This window comes from Rhyacophila brunnea, unplaced genomic scaffold (genome assembly GCF_057557595.1).
Source record: "Rhyacophila brunnea isolate RB1 unplaced genomic scaffold, BYU_Rbru_1.0 scaffold_6, whole genome shotgun sequence".
NCBI classification, from domain to species: domain Eukaryota; kingdom Metazoa; phylum Arthropoda; class Insecta; order Trichoptera; family Rhyacophilidae; genus Rhyacophila; species Rhyacophila brunnea.
In genome coordinates, this window is record NW_028233276.1 from 21320195 (window position 1) to 21344188 (window position 23994).

The 23994-nt window shown below is 28.4% G+C and overlaps 1 protein-coding gene across 1 annotated transcript in view; it reads left to right on the forward strand.

Moving 5' to 3' along the window:
• The first annotated feature begins 2894 nt into the window (after nucleotides 1–2894).
• LOC147065397 (uncharacterized) overlaps nucleotides 2895–23994 on the forward strand; it is a 60369-nt gene continuing 39269 nt past the window's right edge. Inside the window, exons 1-5 of the mRNA XM_085956644.1 lie at nucleotides 2895–3077; nucleotides 15498–15679; nucleotides 18851–18921; nucleotides 19840–19929; nucleotides 20390–20599. Of these exons, the coding sequence (XP_085812770.1) occupies nucleotides 3058–3077; nucleotides 15498–15679; nucleotides 18851–18921; nucleotides 19840–19929; nucleotides 20390–20599 (573 nt within the window). The 5' untranslated portion in view covers nucleotides 2895–3057. The remainder of the gene's footprint in view (nucleotides 3078–15497; nucleotides 15680–18850; nucleotides 18922–19839; nucleotides 19930–20389; nucleotides 20600–23994) is intronic.

The window sequence follows — 23994 nt, forward strand, 5'->3', positions numbered from 1 at the left end:
GTACACTTACCTGTCAATGAAATAAGATATAAAATAAAATAATAAAAATAATTTTATCATCGTAGAAATAGTGCACGACCATAATATAACGTAGAATACGTAATCTGGTCTTCGTTTAAAAGTGAGTCAATTGGTATGTAGCACCAGTTAAAAAACTCTGTATTTCAACTGTTGTAATAAAAATAACGAACGATTCATGAAAAATGTTATGTTGAGTACTAGACTAATTGCTATCTACAAAAATTTTGTATAATATGCCTACATATTATAAGGGTTAACTTTTGAATATGTATATATTATATATATTAAGTTACTAATGCTGGTAGATATTATTTTTTGACATACCTAAAGCTGTTATAAAATTATCGTTATATTTTAATTCAAGTATTTTGATATTAATTAGTTTCTACTTTTTATTATAAATTCGTTTTGGAGTGATAAAATAAAGGAGTTTACTCGCAGAAAGCTTTACACTACCTTGATAGCAAGACAGATTCGTGAGGTGTGAAGAGTTTTGATCAATCAAAAGATGATTGCATATTGGAGTAGGTAGGTACTCATGTTTCTTATATATGAGAAAAATATCCAGTAAGAGAAAGATAATAAGTTTTTATCAATAAGGTGGGTACCTATGTGTTTTGATTAAGAATAATTAGGTACCAAAAAGTTGATAATAATAAAAAATATATCAAACTGGCACTTCAAAATTAGAGACTGACGGTAACATCATATCATTAGGTAAGTAAATATTATATTTTTGCTGAAAATTCAGAATATTTATACGATAGATAATTTATACTAGATCGATATTAAATAAAAGAACTGAGATTGGGAATACCCTAGCTGCAGGCAGACGGTGGCTTGTGAGGAATTTTTCCCACAGTCCTCATACTTGCAGCGCTACCGGCCAATGGGAGCTCAGTCACGCTTCTATACTTTCCGCGCGGGAAATTACCATAAAAACACTATTTAAACTCCCGCGAATTTCAATTTTTATATATTTCCCTCCCGTATGGTATTTTCGCGGAGGGGCGAAGCCTCCTCGAACCAGCCTAGAAACCTCTCTTCTGTCCAATAGGAGCGCGCGAAAAATACAATCCGCTGGTTTTTTATCTTCGTTCAACCAAGTGGATCAACACTGATTTTATAAGACGCGAGGAAAGTATGGTCATCTTGCTTATACGTTGCGCATTTGTTCTGGTAGTAATTATGTTGTCTCATGTCTCACTGCCGTAAATCTGTAGTTGAGTGAGCAGGCTGGTTGACTTCTTACAGGTGAGGTGAGACTTAGTATAGATGTTACCTGGGCTGAATTCATTTGTAAGAGATAGCTATATTTTTACTCTTCTTTCAATTGTTATAAAGAAAATACTGTGGAACTTTTCTTCATATTAAAAATAAAAATATTAAATTCAACAAAATTGTAGCAAATAATTTAATTATGTTATAACATATCAGTCATATAGTTAACTAAAATAGTTTTGGTATTTAAAAGTCATATAACTACGTAACTACGGAATTTATTATTTTAAGTATTTTTTTTTAATTGTTTCTTTAACTCCAAAAGATGGAAAGTACGCAAAGTTCAATATGGGGCTCGATTGTGTAGATGTTATATTCAAAGAAATTTTACGAGGGGCAGTTGTTAGCCATTCACCCAACCCATTAAAATGTTACGCACAAATTGCGGATAATATTATGACTACTGAAAGTGGAGTAACATAAACTATGTGCCCTTACGCTGGATAAAAATACATTGAAAAAACAACATGCATTTTTAACAAGCCACAGGCTCAAACTAAATTTATATAGTTAAACCACTAATAAAAGTTATATTTTATGGATAAAAAATACGTCAGAAATGTACGTAGGTACTTATTACGGAAAAATATTTGAACACGTATTTTGCTTGCTGGTAGACTGTTTTAACCAGTGAGTCAACATTTTATTTTGTAATAAATCGAGTCAGATACATAATAAAAAAAATCTCATATTAAATAGATATTTGCAGTTTTCACTATTAATAAATAATTGTTAATATTTAAAATAAAATAAATTATAAATGATTTGAATTTTGTACCTACTATTTTATTTGAGTTGCTTAGGTGAAACTCGAGTCGAGCAAAAAATCAATTCAAATTCCATTGATAGTACCTACATATTAATTAAAATTATATTATGTCGTCTATAAGTAGTTTGGGTATAGGCAATAATTTATTTTATTTCCGTTTGCATACGAAATTTATCGTTAAGCGCAAAAATTCTACAAATAATAGAGAGATGCGAGTAGCTATCGCGACCGTCCTCCGGCGTAACAATCCGAGCGCTATCAAAGAAGGATACTTCACGTACCTTTCGGAAAGGAGATTAGAGTCAGTAGTGTATGGCTCAGCCGGCGCCGAAACACTTCAGTTCGCTGGACCCGCGAAGAGCGGACTTTGTAAAACCAGCCCGTAACATTTCGGACGCGGGCTTTTCTGTCGCTGTCACTCGAGGCACGTGCCTTACGACCCTAAAATAATGACACATTAAACCCATGACAGTTGTTGTTAGACAAGCATACAGTGATGCAAGGATTTTGGTTAGTTTTTATTACCTTTTATTTTGGTAAACCTGTGGAACGTTATATAGTTACAATTATGATTGATAAAGATCTCATTTTATACCGGCGCTGGTGATTTTTATCAGTCTCGTTAATGTCATTGACTCTCTGAAATCTAAAGGAATGTATTTTTTTTGTTAAGATGTACAATTTACAAGGACAATAAACTTATTTAAAAGTGGCATTGTGGAATTCGTATAGTATAAAACGTACTATTACATCTTACACTAAATAATAACTCAAGTGAAAAGTGTTTCGTAAAATTTAAAACAATAAAACCGAATATAAAACACCAATAATATTAGTTGTGCAGAAAACATAATTATAGGTGTGAAACAAGTGGTGGTATTTAAAAAAATTGTATTGTACAATTTAAAACATTTTTTTTAGTTGCAAATACATAGTGTAGAAGTTTTTATTACCTACATAGGTGTGAGAACATTGGATTGAAATAAATGATAAAAATGTTTACTCGGTGAGTATTTCATATAATTATATTTAAACAAAACTAAATTTAAAAAATATATATTTGAGAATAATTATGTTTATTTAATATTTTTTTTCGTGTTTTTGATAAATATGAGTAGGGATATTCTATAGTTAAGATATATGATCAATTAAAAAAATATTATATTTTATTAATTAAAACGATATAATCATTGTACAACCACGCCATTATTTAATGGGCGTAATTATAATGATCTATTTAAATAAATAATGATATTGGATATAAAATTTCAGTAAATTTTTAAAACTAAATTAAATGATTCGTAGACATTTTTTTATTCAACAACACTATACATATTATATAATGTTGATTTAACTATGTAATAATACGAACAAAAAAATATTCAGTACACAATGTATCATGTGTTATCGCTATTCTTGTTTATTGAAACCGTTATAATTTTATAAAAATAATGTCACAGGGGTTATTATAGTTGGGAATGAAAAATTCAAACTTGTGATTACCAGAATCGAATGAAAAAGACACCAACGCATGGATAAGCTACAAACCTAAAAATATTTAATGGTTTATAAATTTAATAATATATGGTTTTGCAAAACCTGTGATATTTATGTTTGATGCATTAAGTTGAATATACACTTAAAATCATTTTATATTTAATTAAAAGTTTCTATGCAGATTTAATGTATAGAATATAATTCTAAACAAAAAAATGTGGTTATTATACCTGCTATTTGATTTGAATTTACTGTAGGTATAGGTAAAATGCAACCATAAACATTAGACAAAAGAAAAAAAAGTGTTATTTTTGCAAGAAATATGTACTTTCCGTAATGATGTAAACAAGGAAATATTAATTAATGTATCCTGAAAATATTTTGAATAAACTGCCATTCATTCTTTATATTAAATAAATTGGAAAATTGATAAAAAATAGGGCTAATCTATCAACTTTACCATACTATTTAAAATATATCATATTTTATTGAAAATTAAGTTTTAATAAACTATTGTAAGGTCAATGTGTGTTGGCACCCTTTTATGTTATTGTAAGACGTTTTTACCGATTCACTCTTATAATCCGACGGACACACATAGTTGAAAGTATTTAAATAAATTCATTTACTATAAAATAACTATTTGATACGTAGGTATAATATTGGTAGTATGTAATAAAAGTAATTTTAACATTATTATGAAAGAAACATCTCATAGTTAATCCAATATATATTTAAATTGTTAATAAAAAAATGAGAACAATTGAATTTTATAATCAACAAAAGTATAACAAATTTACTTGTTTGAATAACATTAAAAAAGTGGTCGAAATATTTGTGAAAACATTTACAAATACCTACATGTTACATCCAATAAATGTATTATTTAAATTATACGAGAAAATTCAACTTCGTTTATTTATAAAAAAATAATTTAGATATTACAACGCAAAAACGTTCGCATCATGACATTAAGTATAATCTATATTATAATTATGTAATATTATGTACGCAAAATAATCAAACAATAAAAATGCCATACTAACTTCAGTCATTTTTGAGAAGACAGTTCATTATTAAATGTGAGCACAGTGTCATTTGAATTGAGTATATCAAAAACTCACCTTTGACCTTTATTTTGAAAATTGTAAGTACTTTATTTTTGAGTCCGAGAAAATATCCGGCACCTTGATTGACATGTTTGAGGTAAAATGAAAACGGATTCTGGTTTTTTTGCTGTTATGAAAAAAAGAATATTTTTCTGGAGATAAAATGTACTTACGACTATTCCGAGAATCAATAAACGTCTAAAAAAACCAATATGTCATCTATTTCTACTAATGAAGTACAATATTATATAAAAAAACTAAAGTATGAAGGTATACGTATCGAGAGAGCTAAATAAACTTTATTTTAACATTTTTAAAACAATATCCATAGTAAATGATTCTCACTCATGTGTACTATATTATTATTCAAAGCAATTTGGTGAAATACAGTTTTGCCGTTCCAAATGGCATCATCAATAGTAGGTTAGTTCTGTGCGTTAGAAGACGAAATAACATTTTTTTGTTATTTCCTAGATATTGTTATCAAGAGCATACGGATCAATGTTAGCAAGATTGACAGAGTTTTCATAACCATTGATAGTACCCATACGGTTAAAGTCGGTTGGGGAGTCTCATTTTTTGAATTCTAAACTGTCTGTATCATGAAATTGTACTTCAACTGATACACGACCAAATAAATCGACCGACTCTCAAGCGTGTTTCAAACTAATTAAGTTTTAATACAGTTACTTCAAAAATACTGTATATAAGACATTTTAGTAGTATACACTTATTTTATATAGAAATTATGGTACCTACCTATTTGTCAATTAAATATTTAATATGAAAAATTATATTACATTTACCTAAAATTTTATAAATAGGTTCTGTAAAAAGTTTCCTTATAAAATTTTATAGTACAAAAGTACCTACTGCTGATTGAAATTTAAATATTATTTTTAAAGGTACAGAAGTTTCATAAAAATATGAAGAATTCAAAAATAAAATACAATTCAAAAATTAATTATACAATAATTTGTAGATTACTAGTATAATCTTTGAAACAATTATTAGGATGGATAAGAAGGAAAATCTCGTCTATTTTTGGAAATAAAATATTTATATATTCAAGAATAATCCGTTTGTTTAAAAATCTAATCTTATAAATGGTGTACAACCAAAATAGCTATCGACTAAAATAACAAAAAATTGTGAAATTTAATATTATTAGGTACTGTGGTATTATGGTAACTGGTACTCTACTTAGTAAATGTTATTTCAATAATTATATAATATTTTATATAAAAAATAAGATAAGTTCACTGATAAATTAGGTACTTTTGGTTTTATTTCAACTTAATATAAAAAATACAATACCTGCTTTCCACCTAATAAATCACCTTCGCAACGGCTGGATACATTTTTTGAATAAAAATATGTTCTGTATGCAAAACGTAGCATCGCTTAGATGTTTTATTTGTGTATTAGAATAGAATGACAATTATCATTGAAATGTCTAGTGATGTATGTAACCGATTTTTAATTAAATTAGCTGTCTAATATATAACGTAGGATTTATTAAATTACCAAAATTTATTATAATATTATAAATTATTATTCTGACCTGCATTATCATCAGGAGCACATTAAACCAATGTATATTGTGGTTTTCTCCAACAACTATCTTCAATTCTTTCAATGCATCCATAGTTGCCACGTTTCAGTTTGGTATATACCCCAAGTTTACGACAAAAACTCGTAGCTCTATCTTGCCACAAGCTCTTCTGAATCTTATTGGATTCTTTTAAATTACTCTCTTTGTCATAATTATAGTTGTCATTCATATAGTGCATATTACTTAGCCAGCGCAGTCTTCTAACATTAATTGAATGAATTGCACTTTGATATCTGTATAATCCGTAGAAATCAACATTGTATTTTCTCCTCCAAATGTTACCGTTCCTGATAAACCCGTAAATAATATATTGGAGTATTTTTCTATCAAGAGTGTTAATATCCAGGTTGCCAGTACGTAAGTGAGCAAAAATTTTACGAGTGGTCATAAAAGCATGGTTTTAGTTAATATTCTGATGTATTTGATATCATATACTAGGTATATCTTGTCTCTTGAAAACATTGATAATTTATAATGCCAGTATACATACTCCATTTTATATTTTCACTATTAAAATGAACACGTTACAAGAGTAGGCCAAATACATGAATGAACAATTGCAGCAATAACCGTGATTGTAATGTAGGTAGAGTTGATTTATCAACGACATTTTAGTCTGTGTTTATGAAATCTCTTTTTTTTTACATGTTATGTCTGATAACTATTAGATTTATCGTCTGGCAATGTTTATTATCTAACTAATTGAGAATACACTTTTAATGTAACGGTTTACAAATTGAAATAAAATATTGTTTATATGCCTAATATATAACTTGCGACTTTTGATTTCTGTTGTTATGTCATATGTACATACTACGTACCATATTGCAGGGGTCATTCTCAAAAGATAGAATAACCTTTTGAGAATGGAAATGGAGAAAGAGTTTGCAATATCGAGGGAAGAATGATATATGTTGACACACAAAAAACAAAATACAATATTATGTAACTACCTGCAATTTTAACGTGAGTACGAAAATGTTCTAAACAATAAATATAATTCCCAGCGTTTCTTTATTAGTTTTTTTTTTATTTGAATCAAATATTTGTAAATTTAATATTTTTAATCTACTTTAAATATAAGGAATACGAATTATAAAATAACTACATCAAAAAACCACGCTTGTAAAAACAAGGACGTTATAAAACATTTGGTATAAAAAATACACCATATAAAAATAATTATACGTAAGTATACAGAACTAGTGGCTTATTAGGAGAATAACATTAATCTACTGGTACTATTTTGGCCTTTAGTTTTTTTTGTAATAAATTTCAAGTCATTAAATGTCGAAATAGGTTTTGTGATTTTCGTATAATTATAAATATATAAATACGGAATTATAATAATATATGTTATTGTCGACATATTTTATGAAATATATGAGAATCTTCAATTTCATCATCGTCATTTATGGCGAGTCTTGGCCTCCTTCAAAAACTTCCTCCATCCTAGACAATCCAGCGCTTTCCAGTTGTTTTGACCAAGCGTTAGAAGCGTTTCTTAAATCTCTTGCGGCAATCAATTTCGGTCGTCCCGGTTATTCTCCCCAGGAGTTGCGTATATAGCCCTCCTTTCTGAAATATAGAATACCGGATGATGCACGTGACCAATTCAGTCTCTGCATTTTCATAATATGCCACGTAATCTTTTCGCCCCTATAGAGTGTGTTCAGCTTCTCATTATACCTTGACCTCCAAATGCCACTTCCTTGAACAGCCCTAAAGATTCTTCTAAAAACTCTCCTCGCAATGAAATTCATATTTCTTTCATCCTGTTTGCTGATTGCTCGAGTGCATACGTTAATACTGGGTGCAGGAAAGTTTTATATAAAGTTGTTTTCGTATTCCTTGAGACATTTTTGTTCTTTAGAAGCCTTTGGATGTACAAATAGAACCTGTTGACGAAGGTGATCCGGCGATTCATTTTGTCACTAATTTTTTTGAACGTTGATAATTATGATACCACATTATTTTAATGGATAATGGGATCATTGATATCAGCTGAATCAAAATGATGCACACGTTCTCATTACAAGATAAGATAAAGTTTTGACATAGTCTGAATTAGAATAACTTCCAAGAAAGTGTCATGATCAGTAGCGTATCAGTGTAATATTTTAATTAATTGATGTAAATTATATAATAATATCAATAACTTAATATAGCACCTGATGTTACTTATAATATGTCAAATAACATAATTTGTAAACCTTTATATTTAAAATATAATCAGTATAAGAAACTAATTTTTCATTAAAATGTAACTTCGTCATGGAATAGAAATCTACCAGTTGGTATATATTTTTTTCTATCGATGTCGACTGATGTAATTTACCTTTTTAAATGATTTAGCTATAAAAACGTTTCAAATTTAAACCCATATGAGGTCATTTAAAAATATCTACATTTGCTACACTATTGTTATTCATATCATACTAGATACAGAGAAGCTTTTGTAACGATATCAAGCTTAACAATTAACTAAAATTCCAGAATAATCGTCTCTAAACATTATTTTATGAGTAAATTTTATATTATCTAATAATATTTAGTTTATTCTAAGATACTACAGTGTCTGGAAGCAAATGAATATAATATAAAATGGTTTAAAAATGTATATAGTAATTGTTAATTCTTTATATACAAACGACGATATTATTTATTATATTTTGAAAGAAAAACATGTGGATTTATATTTAAAAATCTTCTTATTATGATACTGTGGTAGTAGCTTTTTATATAATTAAAATTTAAATCTGTAGTAATAGCGACATAATGTTTGCAGGTGTGGACTTATGTTAATTTCATACACATATGTGTGAAGTACAACAAACGTTTAGTGGATTTGTGTTAGAGCATATTGTGTTTATTGGATATTTGTACCTATGATTTGTTTATGGAGATATATAATATGTTGGTCAGTATAAGCGGTATAAGGCATACGTATGGCTATAAATGAGTAATATAAGTTTTACAAGAAAATGGTTTTTTTGTATACGTGTGACAGTAAAAAACATGGTTTATGAAAGTTCATAAGAAAACTAAAACTTTTAATTAAAATTATTAAGGTGACGCATCAGTAAAACGCCAAATAATTTTCAACTGTACGCGCGACAAAATTTTGGACTCGCTGCCATTCAGTGAGAGAATGTTGACCCAAGAACACGTCACTTTGCTGCGTGATGGCGACGGGTCAATTAATTCTAAAATCGTGTAAAGATGACTAAAAACGTTACCCATTTACTTTAAAAAGAAAACATGTCAATGAATATATTATTATTGTTACTAATAGAACAATAAACAGAACATAAAATGGACGTATGTTGGATTTATATGACAAATAATATTTCGTTTGACAGGCGTCATTTTCACCCGCCACCCGCAATCCGCGCATCGCCTAGCAACGATCTTTTTAGACCGTGCCTCAACTAATGCATGGCCTTAACACCACCAGGATACGACATCTCATACAAATAGTAATATTATCATAGTTGATACGATAGCAGAATACGAACATTTTTTAATCACAATTATTATCGCAATGTATGATGATTTTTTCACCCGGTACACACATATATTATACGATGTGTTGTTTACAATGCAATATGCAAACATATGCAGCGAATAAAGATTTTAAAATAATATTCCTGATTGCAATGTATGTAGAGTTAATTTTTCAACGTAATTCGTCTGTATTACCTTTATCTAGAATAATAAATATTGCTTGTATCGATCCAGATGTCTATGAGCAGGGTCATTTCTGAAAGCCAGTTTATTCTTCAGATTCTGCAATCATTAGTAAGTGACTGATTAAAATACCTTAAATGATATGATAGTTTATAATATGGGATATAAATAAAATCATGCCAGTGCAGACTCGCGGAAAGTACATAAATTGCGGTAGGTATTTACCACGTGAAAGCAAATAGCAAACTATTTAGTAATTAAAAATAAAATTAATGTCATATTTAGGTATTCCACGCTACTGGTGGCTATTGGGTAAGTGAGCCATACGCAAAGGCAAATGAGCGTGAAGCAAGTTTAGTATTGTCCTGGGAATAGAATTATTCATTATTAGCAAAAGACGGTGGCACATCCTTTGGCAAGATCTTATCATTGCGGTGGGTGCGAATATCAGGGTTGCCTATATGTGACTCACATTATTAAATTGTATGTTTGGTGAATTTGTATAGAACTTTCTTCTTTCCTTGGTTATTTACTTATTAGGCCTATCAAACTCCAGTCTCAAAGCACATACCAAGTACCAGTTCACATTTTTCTCATCGGCCTATTACCACCTTCAGTACCATTACCTTACAACGTTAGGTTTTTAGGAATAAAGACGGTCAAAGTTTACTTGTTATATTTATTTTTCTGTTTAGATCCAGAGTCACGATATTTTATGTGAAATTTAGAATTAAAGGTAGTATTTATACTTCACTTAAAATATACTAAAGACATTAAATGTATACCAACCGTTCAAGCGTCACCTGCTTTTGTATAATCCAAGAGTTGACATAAAACATAAGTATTCAACCAAGTGTTTCTTTTTAATATGAAAATAATGTAATGTCATTATAGTATAATATTCTAATGTGATCTCATTGCCTCCGTCCGTCCGTCCGTTTTCAGAAATAAGAAAGGTTGTTTAAGGGAGGAATCGCATTAACAATTTTTGTAAAGTAGTTTTAGTTTATAAGACAATAAAATATCTGATATTTTCCTTAATGTCTATATTTAAAAAAAAATCTATGAAACTTATTATTATAAAGTAAAAAAAAGGTGTGTCAGATTTTAAGTAAAATTTTAAGTTACACATTACAATATTGGGTTCTTTTTATGATTCCACGCAATTAATTTGAGTTATACCTACTAGACTTGAAGATAAGAAGTATACCCCATTAAAACACTGGTTTACATTTGATTCGATAAATACTTTGTACACTTTTGAATGTCGTTATGTTACATTATGTTGAGTTGGAATTATAGCATTGTTTATTTATTTTGAATAGTGAAATTAAAATGTTTCCATTTGTAATACCTATTTTATAAAAACCTATTTATTTTTGTAAATATTTTTTATGGAAGAGATCGCAACATACGAAAATAAAATGTATTCAAATAACTGCAATTCGTTAATGATGATAATACATGGACATAATGCAAAAAATGCTCCAATATTAAAAAACATAATATATGGTTGTTGTTCTGTATTCATAATGAGAATTTACTTTTGTTTAAAGAACCCCGAGTACTTTTAAAATGCAGTCGTAAAATAGTACCAACATTTCTAATAATTATTATAATAATTGATACAACTTTTGATGTATCAATTCTTAAATTATATACCGTGGAAATGTATGATTGGGATATTTTCTCGAGTAGAAAAATAATGCTATGGTAGTAGGTATAATTGAATTATTTTGCAGCCTACGTATTATCATTAGAACGCACGTTTATAATAAATTGGAAAAAAATAAACAATTATTTGAAAAGTTTATCGAAATTGAAAATTTAAAAGTGCAGTCAACCCTGCATAAGAAAAATAATACGTCGATCGTGTGTCAAATAACAATCGCGTGTGAGATCAAGAAAAAAAATCCGTCAGAATTATTCAATGAACATATTATTCGGCGTGGCCAGTGGGTGACCAGCGAGGCATACCAATTAACCGCGCGCAGAAATTATTCAGCTATCGATCAATTTATGCGGTGACTAATAGCCATTATGATGTTTTAAATATTTGCGACAATTTACAGACACCCTGTACGTGAACGAATTCGAAATACACGAATTTCAATTCATGAATATTTCATATAAACCGAAAAATGTTTGGTATGGAATATAATTTTGTAGTTATTTTTACAACACTTGATAAATGTACGATTAAACAAATTAAATAAACATAAATTTTGTGTAAAGGGAACAAAGCATAATAAAATATGAAAATAACCGAGATAAATGAGAGTAAACATTGCCCAGATACCTATACATTTTAAAAGTAAACCAATTGTAAATACGGCACTGTAATATATCATTAAAGCTTTATCGATTAAACATTTGATTATTGTTGACTTAAAATAATATCAGGTTGGAGTATTTTTTATTTAATTGGAAATTGTAAACCATGAAAAATCTATTGGTGAAGGTTTCAGATCGATAGAATTATTAAAAAAATATTTTTTTAAGAACGTTAAATGGTAACTAAATGTTTGGAGCACTTGACCGCACAAAATTTTGAATAAGATAGTGTTATCGATGCATTGGCACCTGCGTATTGAAATTACCCTCATAAAACAAGTCTTTACATATTAATACGTTAAGTTGTATTGAAAATTGAGTTTAACAAACATATTATGAGTATCATCCATTAAATGGATTTATTGTAACGCAAAATTAAAATTTGTTGATAAACGTAACGAATCAACGTGTGCGTCTGGATGTTATTTTGATTGATATACGTGTTTTTAGTTTGTATATGAAATTAAGCAAATAATATAGGAGTTGTAAAAACCAATACACAGTTAAGTATCTGACTGTACAGAAAACACACAATCTTATTTAATAAAATTGAGCACTCTTTTATATTTAATAGTCAAAATGATCGAATTAGTACTTATTAACATTGTAGGATACCTTTTCAATGTACTTATTATTATAATGCCATGGTACAATGTTGACTCGTTTTCAATATTGAATTTGATTAAACACACGCTTTTAGAAAACATTAGTTGGTATTGAAAACTGTTCTATTATTTAACATTGCTGCACTTCTTAAATAAGCTATTTTAAAATGCCATTATATAGTTATTTTTAAATAATATTATGTGAACACACTTTGTATATAATGTATAAAAATATTCATCGCTCAACTGTTGAAATTTGAGGTCGTACCCCCAAATTGTCTGGTACTTATCTGCTGTCTGGTGATAAAAGATAAAATTATTAGTCGCACGGGAAAATATCATTCGAATTCATTTGAATTAAGTGAAATGGGAATTCCACACATAATTTTGCAAAAGAAATCAACAAATCGTTTTGTGGTGTAGACCACACAAGTTTTTTTTATTTTTTTCTTCATATTATGTTGTATTTAATTTGCAAAAGCTGTCGTTTATGATAATAATCAAGAAACTGATTTCATATATTATTCAATAATTCTAAAATGCTAAAATGCTGCAAAAAAAATATTTCAAATTATATTATTTTACAGCGACTAACGTGTCGGTTTATAATATCGTGGGTTCCAGGTTTGAATCTTGGGTCTAGCAAATACACATATTGCTTTTCAATGTCTGCTAGTCAGAGTATGTACCTAATAGGTTAAGCAAGTGGCTAACATATATTTCACGTAAAACTAAAAATCTGTTAATACAAACCTCTGCTCTGTGTAGGCCTAATATGGTCTTCTTAGGATCGGACTTGGCCAATTTATTTTTTAATGAATATTGAAATTACAATGAATTTAAGAATATGACATAATTTGGAATACATCAAAGAAAAACATACGTGTACCCCCATCCTATTTTTGAATCCTTCGGATTACAGCCAATGGAGAATTAAATAACTTATTATAATATAACTAATTATAACAATACTAAGGCCAACCGAAACTTACCAACATGCATCCGTGGTGCTAAAAAAATTATAAAGAATATTTATTATGTATTATTCATGCCATAATGCGTGTTTTGAAAAATCTAAATACATAATTTAGATTTGTTTAAATTATTTTTATTCACGACTGAACTTATACTACAGCTAAATATTTTAAAGTTTAATAAGATATTATTTATGAATAAAAATATTATTATTTTAATAAAAATAGTCTCTATTTCATTATAATAATTTGAGAGTTATAGGTAACTGAGCTTTTACGGAATTATATTGTTACAATAGTAAGGTTATATTAAAATTTTATACTTTCAATATGTTGTAGAAGTAGTAAGTAATAAATTAATACAATACACTGCTGTAAAAATTACGTACAATATTACATGCAAGGCAAAGTTTAAAAGCTTATTTCAATTAAAAACCAATAAGTAATTACGACAAACTAATTCTATTTGCCTTTTATCGTAAAATAAACAAAATATATCTGTATGTATTGAGTTTTAGTTGTAAGATGCTATTCAACCTTTATTGATAATATGTATTATATATTAATTTTTCTCGGTATCTGAACAATATCTATATAACTTGTCCGTTCGTTGTATTGAATTCTGACCTAATAATGTTATATAAATACAATTATCACAGTGACCAGTAGACCATGCAAATATTTGCTAAAATATTTAACAAAAATATAAAATACATTAAATGTTTCTATACATATTATTGAGTTCAGTATGCAATACATATTGTTACGTTCCACTTTGCGTATATGCAGTAGTGACTATGTTAACATTTTATCATAATATAATTATTCGTCTAAATATCGTATTTTAAAATCAATATGATTCAATTTGACGATAATAGCTAGTGAATAAAATAACATCTTACTAGTTATTATTAAAATAATTACAAGATAAAAAGAACTTTTTATATACAACGTTTTTAAATTTTCTGTTGAACCATATTAACTTGACTTGACTAGCTTAAACGATCAAAAAAAATTGTACTTGACATGTCATATTGATTTCCATAAAAAAGCACGTATATATTAATACTTTTAGTTGCTAGGACCCCAGACCCCTAGCAACCAATAATGGTGTCGAAATAACTTTTTATACAAAACAGAATTAACTGAAAATGAATTCAATTCTACTTAAAGATGGCTAAAAGTATTAAAAAAATGCATTGGCATCATGTTCTGATATATTCTATAAGTTTCAAATGTCTAGGTAGTCGGGAAATCAGTTAAAAATCGATTGCAAGATTGGTACCGGACAAATAAGAATGCGAGCTAAGAAAAACGTTGTAAAATAAATAAAAAAAGGTCAGTAATTAAAATTGTAGTTGTTTCTCTATATTTATGTACGCATTAAAAAGATAAGAAAATACTCCTAAATAGAAGTTTAAATCGAATTTATGTAATATATTAAAGATAAAATATATATCAAAGTAGGTAAAGTTCATTGTTTAAAAAAAAACAAATAAAAAAAACATATTTTGTCACATCAATATTGAAATTAGTAATGACGAGTCGATTTATTATTTATAAACAATGTAGGTAAGTTATTAATTCAGATTTTTTTTCTAGTTTCGAGCCTACAAAGTCCACAAAGGGCGCTAGCAAGATGAGAAGAGACTTAATTAATGCAGAGATCGCCAACCTTCGTGATTTGCTGCCCCTTCCTCCTTCGACTAGGCAAAGACTCTCGCAGCTTCAGCTTATGGCGCTAATCTGTGTCTACGTCAGAAAAGCGAACTATTTTCAGCAAGGTGAATAAAATAAGCTTATAATATAATTTATTGTGTAACTTTTAATTGCATGATTAATTTTTTGATATTGTCAAAATGTATAGATAACATTTATTTACTATGTATGCGTTTTGTATCATAAATTAGATTATCACCACGTAACGTAGTGTCATTTATTAATACTTACACTATAAACATAAAGAAAATTTATAAGAATAAAAAAATTATTAACACAAGACGTACAATGTTAATATTAGGGATTGCAACACCGGTATTTTAAAACCGGTATTCAATTATTTATCGATACCGAAATACCGGTATTTTTGGTATTAAGAAAGCATACACGTTTATGTTTAAAAAATGAATTTAATGTTATTTTTTCATTACATAGTACTGTATTGTATATTAAATTTAATGTAATTTTTATGCTGCCCAAACGGAAATATATTGACTTAAACTAATAAAAGTTTAATACAATAATTATGAAAATAGAATCTCTCTATAGAATAGAATTATTGTCGCGATGAATAAATATATTTCGAAAAAGAAAATATTTCCAATTATTCTATGACTATTGATCCAACGTTGGTAGTGTAGCCGACAAACGTTGAATTTGTGAGAGATTTTTTTGTACCCAGATTTTTGTAAAAATTAGCAGTTAAATTAATATTATGATCTACCTATTCATATTTATAAAGGATAACATAATACATGCAAGTAGGTACTTCAGATTGCTATAAAATAGTGTTTCAAAGAGATTTTAATAGTTATATTTATTGATAGGTACTTATTTTTTTCTATAAGTAATATGCTTTGACGAATACCAGTATTAATACGGGTATTCAATAAGAAATACCGGTATTGATATATTCATTCGGTATTGCAGTCCCTAGTTAATATACATTTTCGATTGCTTTGTCTTTTATATCATTTTTTGTTTAAATGTAATTTAATATTTAAGTATTGTATTGTTAACCGGCTTAAAAGATTTTTTTTATTCATTTTATCATGAATATGACATCTTTCCAATTGGAATTGTCATATTTTATCACTTGGCTTAAGTATCTGATAACCAGAATAAAATATAGTTACCAGTCTGAAAATTAAAATTCAAAATCAAATTTATTTATTTTACATGTTATAGTCAAAATGATAATAAAAAAAATAAGATGGCCATAACACGACATAATAATAATCAAAGAAAATAAGTTTTATAGATATTTAAACAAATGACGGAGTTTCAATATATTATAGCAATAATGTTTTTAATTTGGATGTATGATCAAACTCAACTCAACACTCAACATTATAAGCCGTTTATTAATGCATGGATTTATTGCTAACAGTACGAATCATCGCGGCCATAACAAAAAATGCTCGTGCAAACACGTATTATCGTGAAAATTGTAAGATTGCATGCAAGAATCAAAAAAGTTCAGAAGCTTCTGAATTTGGACCGTGCAACATCTGCGCCTACGCAGTAGAACGACAATAGCGAACCTGCCGGTTAAAAAATAAACTACACCACGTAGAGACTTATTTTGAAGTTCACCGATTTTCACGACCTGTCAAATAGTACCAAATAATGATAACGTCGCGCCTCGCTTACTCCTGAAGAATGAGATTCGCGCAACAGTCAACACTTTTACGTGTACACAGTTATTATCGCGATAGTTTAAAATATACCCTATTGGTGCAAGTAAATCCACGCACGCGTACAGGCGCGATTATATTAACAAATCACACTTATAATAAGTTACAACGAGGCTAACAATATCACACTACAGAATTATTTAAATTTAAATAGCAATGGAATTGTAGAACTATCTATAAAAATATGTTAATTAAATTTATAGTTCTTACAAATTTTTGCCGTTCAATTTTTACAATGTGTCAATCAAATTTAAAATTTATTCAACCTTAATAATATAATGCCTTAGATATTGATAAACCACAAAGTATATTTGTGACCGCAAATAACTCGTATTCAATCAATTTAATATATTTAACGAACGTGCATATAAAATATAAACACTGATCGATGCTTCTGTAAACTACACATCTTTAAAACCACAAACCGCTGTAAAGTGGTTTAAATAGGTCGTTTTTATAATATATGACAATTTTATCAATAATATAATATACTAGATGAAGTATCTGGCTTTGCACGAAATTGCTTTGTTGATCAATATATATTTATTTTACTTAAAACAATAATACATACATTTTAAATGTAATATTAACCGTATTTGATGAATAATGAATGACTAAAAATAATTCTGACAGCAGTAAACGTCAAACAAAAGAGCACAAAATTAAAATCGATTTCAAAATTTTTAAACTTTATCCATCTATGGAAAAAAATTAAATTGGTAGCAAAATAATTACAAGATAAAAAGAACTTTTTATGTACCACGTTTTTAAATTTATTGTTAAATCATATAAACTTGACAATTCTATGTATTAATAAAAACTTTTTATTGCACTTCATAGAAATACTGAATAAATATTATAGAATACAGAAATGTCGTTTTGACATTTTGAATTGATTTTTATAGTAACGCACGTATATATTAATAATTTAGTTGCTTGGACCCACTTAGCAACCAATAAGAGTGAGTAGTAAATATTACTTTTAATGATTTTTTTTCGAAACAGAATTAACTGAAAATGAATTCAATTCTGCTTAAAGATGGCCAAAATTATTAAAAGAATGCATTGTCGTCGTGTTCTGACATATTCTAAAAGTTGCAAATGTCTAGCTAGTCGGGAAGTTATTTAAAAATCTTGGACAAGCAAGAAAAAATCTGTACCGGACAAACAAGAATACGAGCTAAAAAACGTGGTAAAATAAAGAAATTATGTATACATTATTATTATATAAAATTAGGTGAGTGTCATTAAATATGACAAAGAAAGGCTATCTTATAATTAAATTTAAAATATTTATTTACTCGTCTTTTATAATCATTCATTATTTGACAACAATTATTATTTTATGACGCTGTAAAGTCTGAATAATTATGTTTCTATTGTTTTCTACTGCACGCTTCCATTTTACTTTTCTGTCACGAACGTAAATGTTGTAAAAAGCAAGTAGCAGTATCTCACAAAATAATATCGTTTGTTTTAATATACATGTTTTTTTGGTTTTGTTTTGTTATCTTTTTGTTTTCTTGTCTTTGTTTTTAGTGTTAAAGTGTCACGATTTTACGCACCATTATCACCACCATTCACCAACTCCAAATATAGGATTTTCAAAAGTGAGTACTTATTATATTTTACAACATAATATGTAATATTAATATTTTATGGCCGCGTCATGAAACACAATGCGTAGGTATTTGTTTTCAGGTGATTTTATTACATTTAAAGTTACACATTTTATTATTAGATAATGATAATTCATATTTACCATAATATACGTATTATATAATCTGTTTACAATAAAATGCTATGCTAAAACTATTATTGAATTGTTAAAATTGTTAAAATTATTGGAAATATGGCACTGAAATAATTTTATAATAAAATATTTGACTACAATTTAGGTACTACAACATTTAATAATAGAAAACATACTTAATGCCCTTTTTTTAAATAATAAGATAATTAACACAATAATAAAAGTAGTGATCGAGAAGTAATCAGAAAACGCCAATCTCGCATCTCGAGAAATCAATTTTCCAAAATTAAAAAAAAATCTCATTTATCGAGTAATCATCAATGAAATTATCGAGAAATTATTGCTAGGTTGCTAGGCTAAGCTGCTCAAAATTTTGATACCGGGAATATTCGGTTATATCTGTCGAAAGAGCTAAAAAAAGTCATTAACTTTGATTTGGTATTTATTTAGCTGAAAAAGTTAAAATAGGCTCTCGACTTTTATTGTGAATAGAATTTATTTAATTTTTCGACAATTTGGAGAAATATCGAGAAATAAAAAAAAAAAAATATTCTTGATTTAGAGAATTCTCAAATCTCAAAAAGGTATATAAATCAGATGCTCAGTACTACACCGAACTATAAAATGCATATAACAAGACGGATTCAATTTGCAATTTACGTATTAAATTTTCAAGGATTTTTTTTGATAAAGTCTTCTTTCTGCTAACTATAAACATGTTAAGTTATATTAATGTTATACTATGAATTTCCTAAGGGTTATTATTTTTAAACAGGCTCTGAATGGATTCTTGATGATGATGACGCAAAATGGAAAACTACTCTACATATCAGACAATGCTGCTGAATACTTAGGCCATTCTATGGTAAGCCTATCAGATTATATATTTTTATTTTTTAATATACTTAACACATCGTATAATGCAGTACTGCAAATGAACCGATTTTGATAATGTTCATGAAAAATAAAAACATTTTTTTACTATGGAGACTAGGTTTTACGCAATTTGATATAGACTTATGATAAAATAGTCTCGCGTAGTTACACAATGTTATTTTAACAAGTAGTGTGAATGATTCTTAAGCTGCATTGATTTAAGCCGGTAACATCATTTCTAAAGTTTTAATATATCAATCAACGCATCTTACCATTTCTAATAAAATACAGAAAAATCGGTGTTATTATAGTTACGTCAAAAGATATACGAAATATTATATCAAACAATAGGAAAACGGAAATTGAAAATGATTTAAACGCTCATTGAAGCGACGAAACTTTCCAGACGATGGATATAATTACACATTGAAATTTGAATGTTTTATCAGGAGGATCTATTGATTCACGGCGACAGCGTGTACGATATCATCGACAAGCAGGACCACCAAGCCGTGCAGGCGGAACTCTGCAGACCGACGACTTCCGGCGGCGCGACGCCGACGACTGGCGCCGCCAACGGTCGCGATTCCCGAATGTTCCTCTGCCGAATTAATGTCGCACGAAATGCGAGGCGCCAGATGAGGTTCGGCGATCAAAAGGTAAGATAATTCAACATTATTCATTATTTTCTTTTACGTTAGATACCGCCTCATCTACGAAAATTGACAAGGATCAAATGAATGTGTATATTTGACACTACTGACCGCGAAACGATGTTGTGATTATACAAAAACAAAAGGTTTGATTTTTCAGCCATGTTGTTAGTTTCCTGCCTAGACCTGCTTATAAGAAGTAGTATTTTCAGCATGCATCACTTGTCCTACTACCCAAGATATCTGCAAGTTCTGTATGTGTAATACATTCAATTTCATTTGTGATTCTTTGTAATACATGTCATTTTTTATCTTTCCACAATATTTTAGGCATATAAAAAATTCCTAAAACACAAAATGCTGGATTCTTTTTAACGATTCCTTGTACACAGCTTATAAATTATTAAAAAAATGTACTTATATTTAACTGAATTTTGCATATTACTTTAAGCTGATAAAGGGTGAAACCTATGTCGCTATAACGGATTTAAATGGAATAGTACAACACTTAAGTAAATGTAATGGTACTATAGAGGTAACACACATGGCGGCAGTAATACACGAGTCTAAAGTTTGAACGCAGTTTCTTGGCTAAAGAAGGTTTTTTCACATCAAAAGTCAAAATAAATGTGTATTGCCGACTTTACATAAATGTGCTAAATTGAAAGATTACACATTTTGCTTTTGATAAATTGTCGGTGTCATACAGAGAATAACAATTCTCATAATAGTAGTAGTAGACTGCGCTGGGTAAGTAAAATAATTAAAATGAAATTTCACCGCAATTAATTTATAAATTTTAAAATAATTGACGTGCATCAAAGGATTCAATTCGATCAAATTAATAATACAGTGTAAGTACAATATAATATATTATTATATATTATATTATAATTAATTAAATATACACAGGGTTTGAGAATTATACATTCTTTATTAAACTCATATAATTTGGAATAGCCACAAAAATATAGCTACCTATTAGAAAATGTGGGTTTTTGGGGCAATTCGTTTTTTTATAGAATATTTCTCTCTTGGGAAGATAGCATATTGCATTCTTAAATCGTGTTATTTTTCTAATAATCAAATAGCTTAATGATAAAAAAATCAACTGCAAGTACGTTAAAATTAATCAATAAGAGAGGTCTGGACTCCGACTAGAACTCAAAGTTCGTATAGATATTATATTGATTTCAAATTACAAAAGTTGTTGTAAATTTTGAAATAATACCTCAAATCCGTAGTTCATAAAAAATCCGCATGATTATTATTTATTACTTGCTAAATCGGTAAAATTCACCGTTCTGATTGCAATGAAAGTAGGTAATAGTTCAATTTGATATATTTTTAGGATTATTTTTAAATTGTATATTAATGGAATTATTCCAAATTATGCATGAACTATTACGCTTATGACAATGAAAACATACAGTTTGAAAATTATTCTCAACAGGAAATAAAGCATTTTCAGAATCGCTTATTTCAAAGATTTATATCTTCGACAAACCTTAAGCTGTGGACACTCCTATTCACGTATTGAGATTTTCAATATGCAGTTATTGAATAGATTAATTTTATATTATGGGGTCTCCCCTCGATGAACTTCGGGTGGAAGGATGATGGCATATAACAAAATAATTTACGAGGGAATGTTTGTTTCAATACCATCTATGGAGCAAAACAATAATCTGCATCGAAAGGAATATGAAATATTGTGCATTGAACGTCAGTGATGCTTGTTTATAATCACTCGAGGCATTTTCAGTTCGCGAATATGTACTCGGGCTTGCATATAATTGAATTGCAATAGAAAATTTGATATATGCAAAGCGTTTGTTTTGAATTACAATGCTTAATAATAAATTATTTTGAATTAGTATTATATGAATCAGTTGATTAATTAGTCATTATAGATTTTATATTTATATTGCCGAATTTATATTATAAATGAGTTAGTATTAACAATATCATAGTACTATCGGCTTGCTAATTTATGTCGAACGATTTTTTATAATAACTCCTTTACTTTCAATACAATGTTATATCGGTTAAAATTTTTGGTGATTTAAAAAATACCCAACCTTTGTTATAAAAACTATGTATAAAAGAAAAATATATTTATTTAACGTATTAAAACATATATAATATTGTACATAATAAATAGTTAAAAACGTATCTTATTATTATAAGTTAATCGCAAAAATGACACATAGATTTTTATCTCAAGTTGTTTATAGCACTTGCCCGTTTTAAAATGAGACTGTTTAAATACTGTTATTGAAAAAAAATCTTATTTGAATACTATATTAGTAATATGTTAATACATTAATTACCAGCTGCCTAGTTCTGCTCTTTTTGGAGAGCAAGTATAATATTATGGTGTAGGATTTGCAAATTTGTAATATATTTTCCATGCTTTTCAAACAATTTCCCATTATTTTAATGAAACACTATCAACTGTGTATAGGCATATTGTAACTCGGTATTAATAATGGTAATATTATAGCAAGTAATCAGTAGAAATAATGTATATCAATATTTATAATTATCTCAAAATATTACATCTAAAAATACTCCTTATTATTTTAACATAATATAATAATAGTCTAACAATACTTATGTTTGTATCTTAATTATTCTTACTTGTTATATGAAAAATAAAATGATTGTTTTACAAGTAATATTTTATTCCTTTTCATCGCTTTAAAAAACAATATCCTAAATGAGTTACGACTTCACCATAACCCGCTCTGGGTTCAGACCTCATTGGGAGGCTGCAATAATTAGCTCATCGGCGAGGCTTTTGCGCGGGATACCACTGCTAGAACCTTCCATTTCCGCTTTCCTTGCTGTACGAGTGCACGCCCTATATGCAAATGCGCATCCATTAAGTGTGCAATTGACATTTACTTTTGCGGGCGTCGAAGGCGGCCGAGCGCTGTAGCAAGATGCATTCTCTCCGTTGCACTTAGACGTGGAAACTGATAACTTATTGTTCGTTTGTAGTAATACATTTAAAATATATCCAGTACCACGTGAATAAAACTATGACCTGAATCTACATAAAACAATAGGTACACAAGTTTTCAACCATATAGAAAGTGCTGATTTTGTTCAGTATCAAATAGATGGTATATATTATAAGAATTTTGGTCGAATACATCAGTAAAACGTGTGGAAAAATATGATAAAATATGCAATTTTGAAAAACCAAGAAAATAGTTTATTTAATACCTTATTGGATGAAATTTGACTTTTAAAATAGTTTAATAAATTGATCTTATAAATAACAGAACCTCCCTAAAGCGATATCAGCTAATAAGAACACTACATTGAAAGTCTACTATGGTTTATATTTACACTTCATATTAAGACACCTTTAAATAAAAACTGAAACAGAG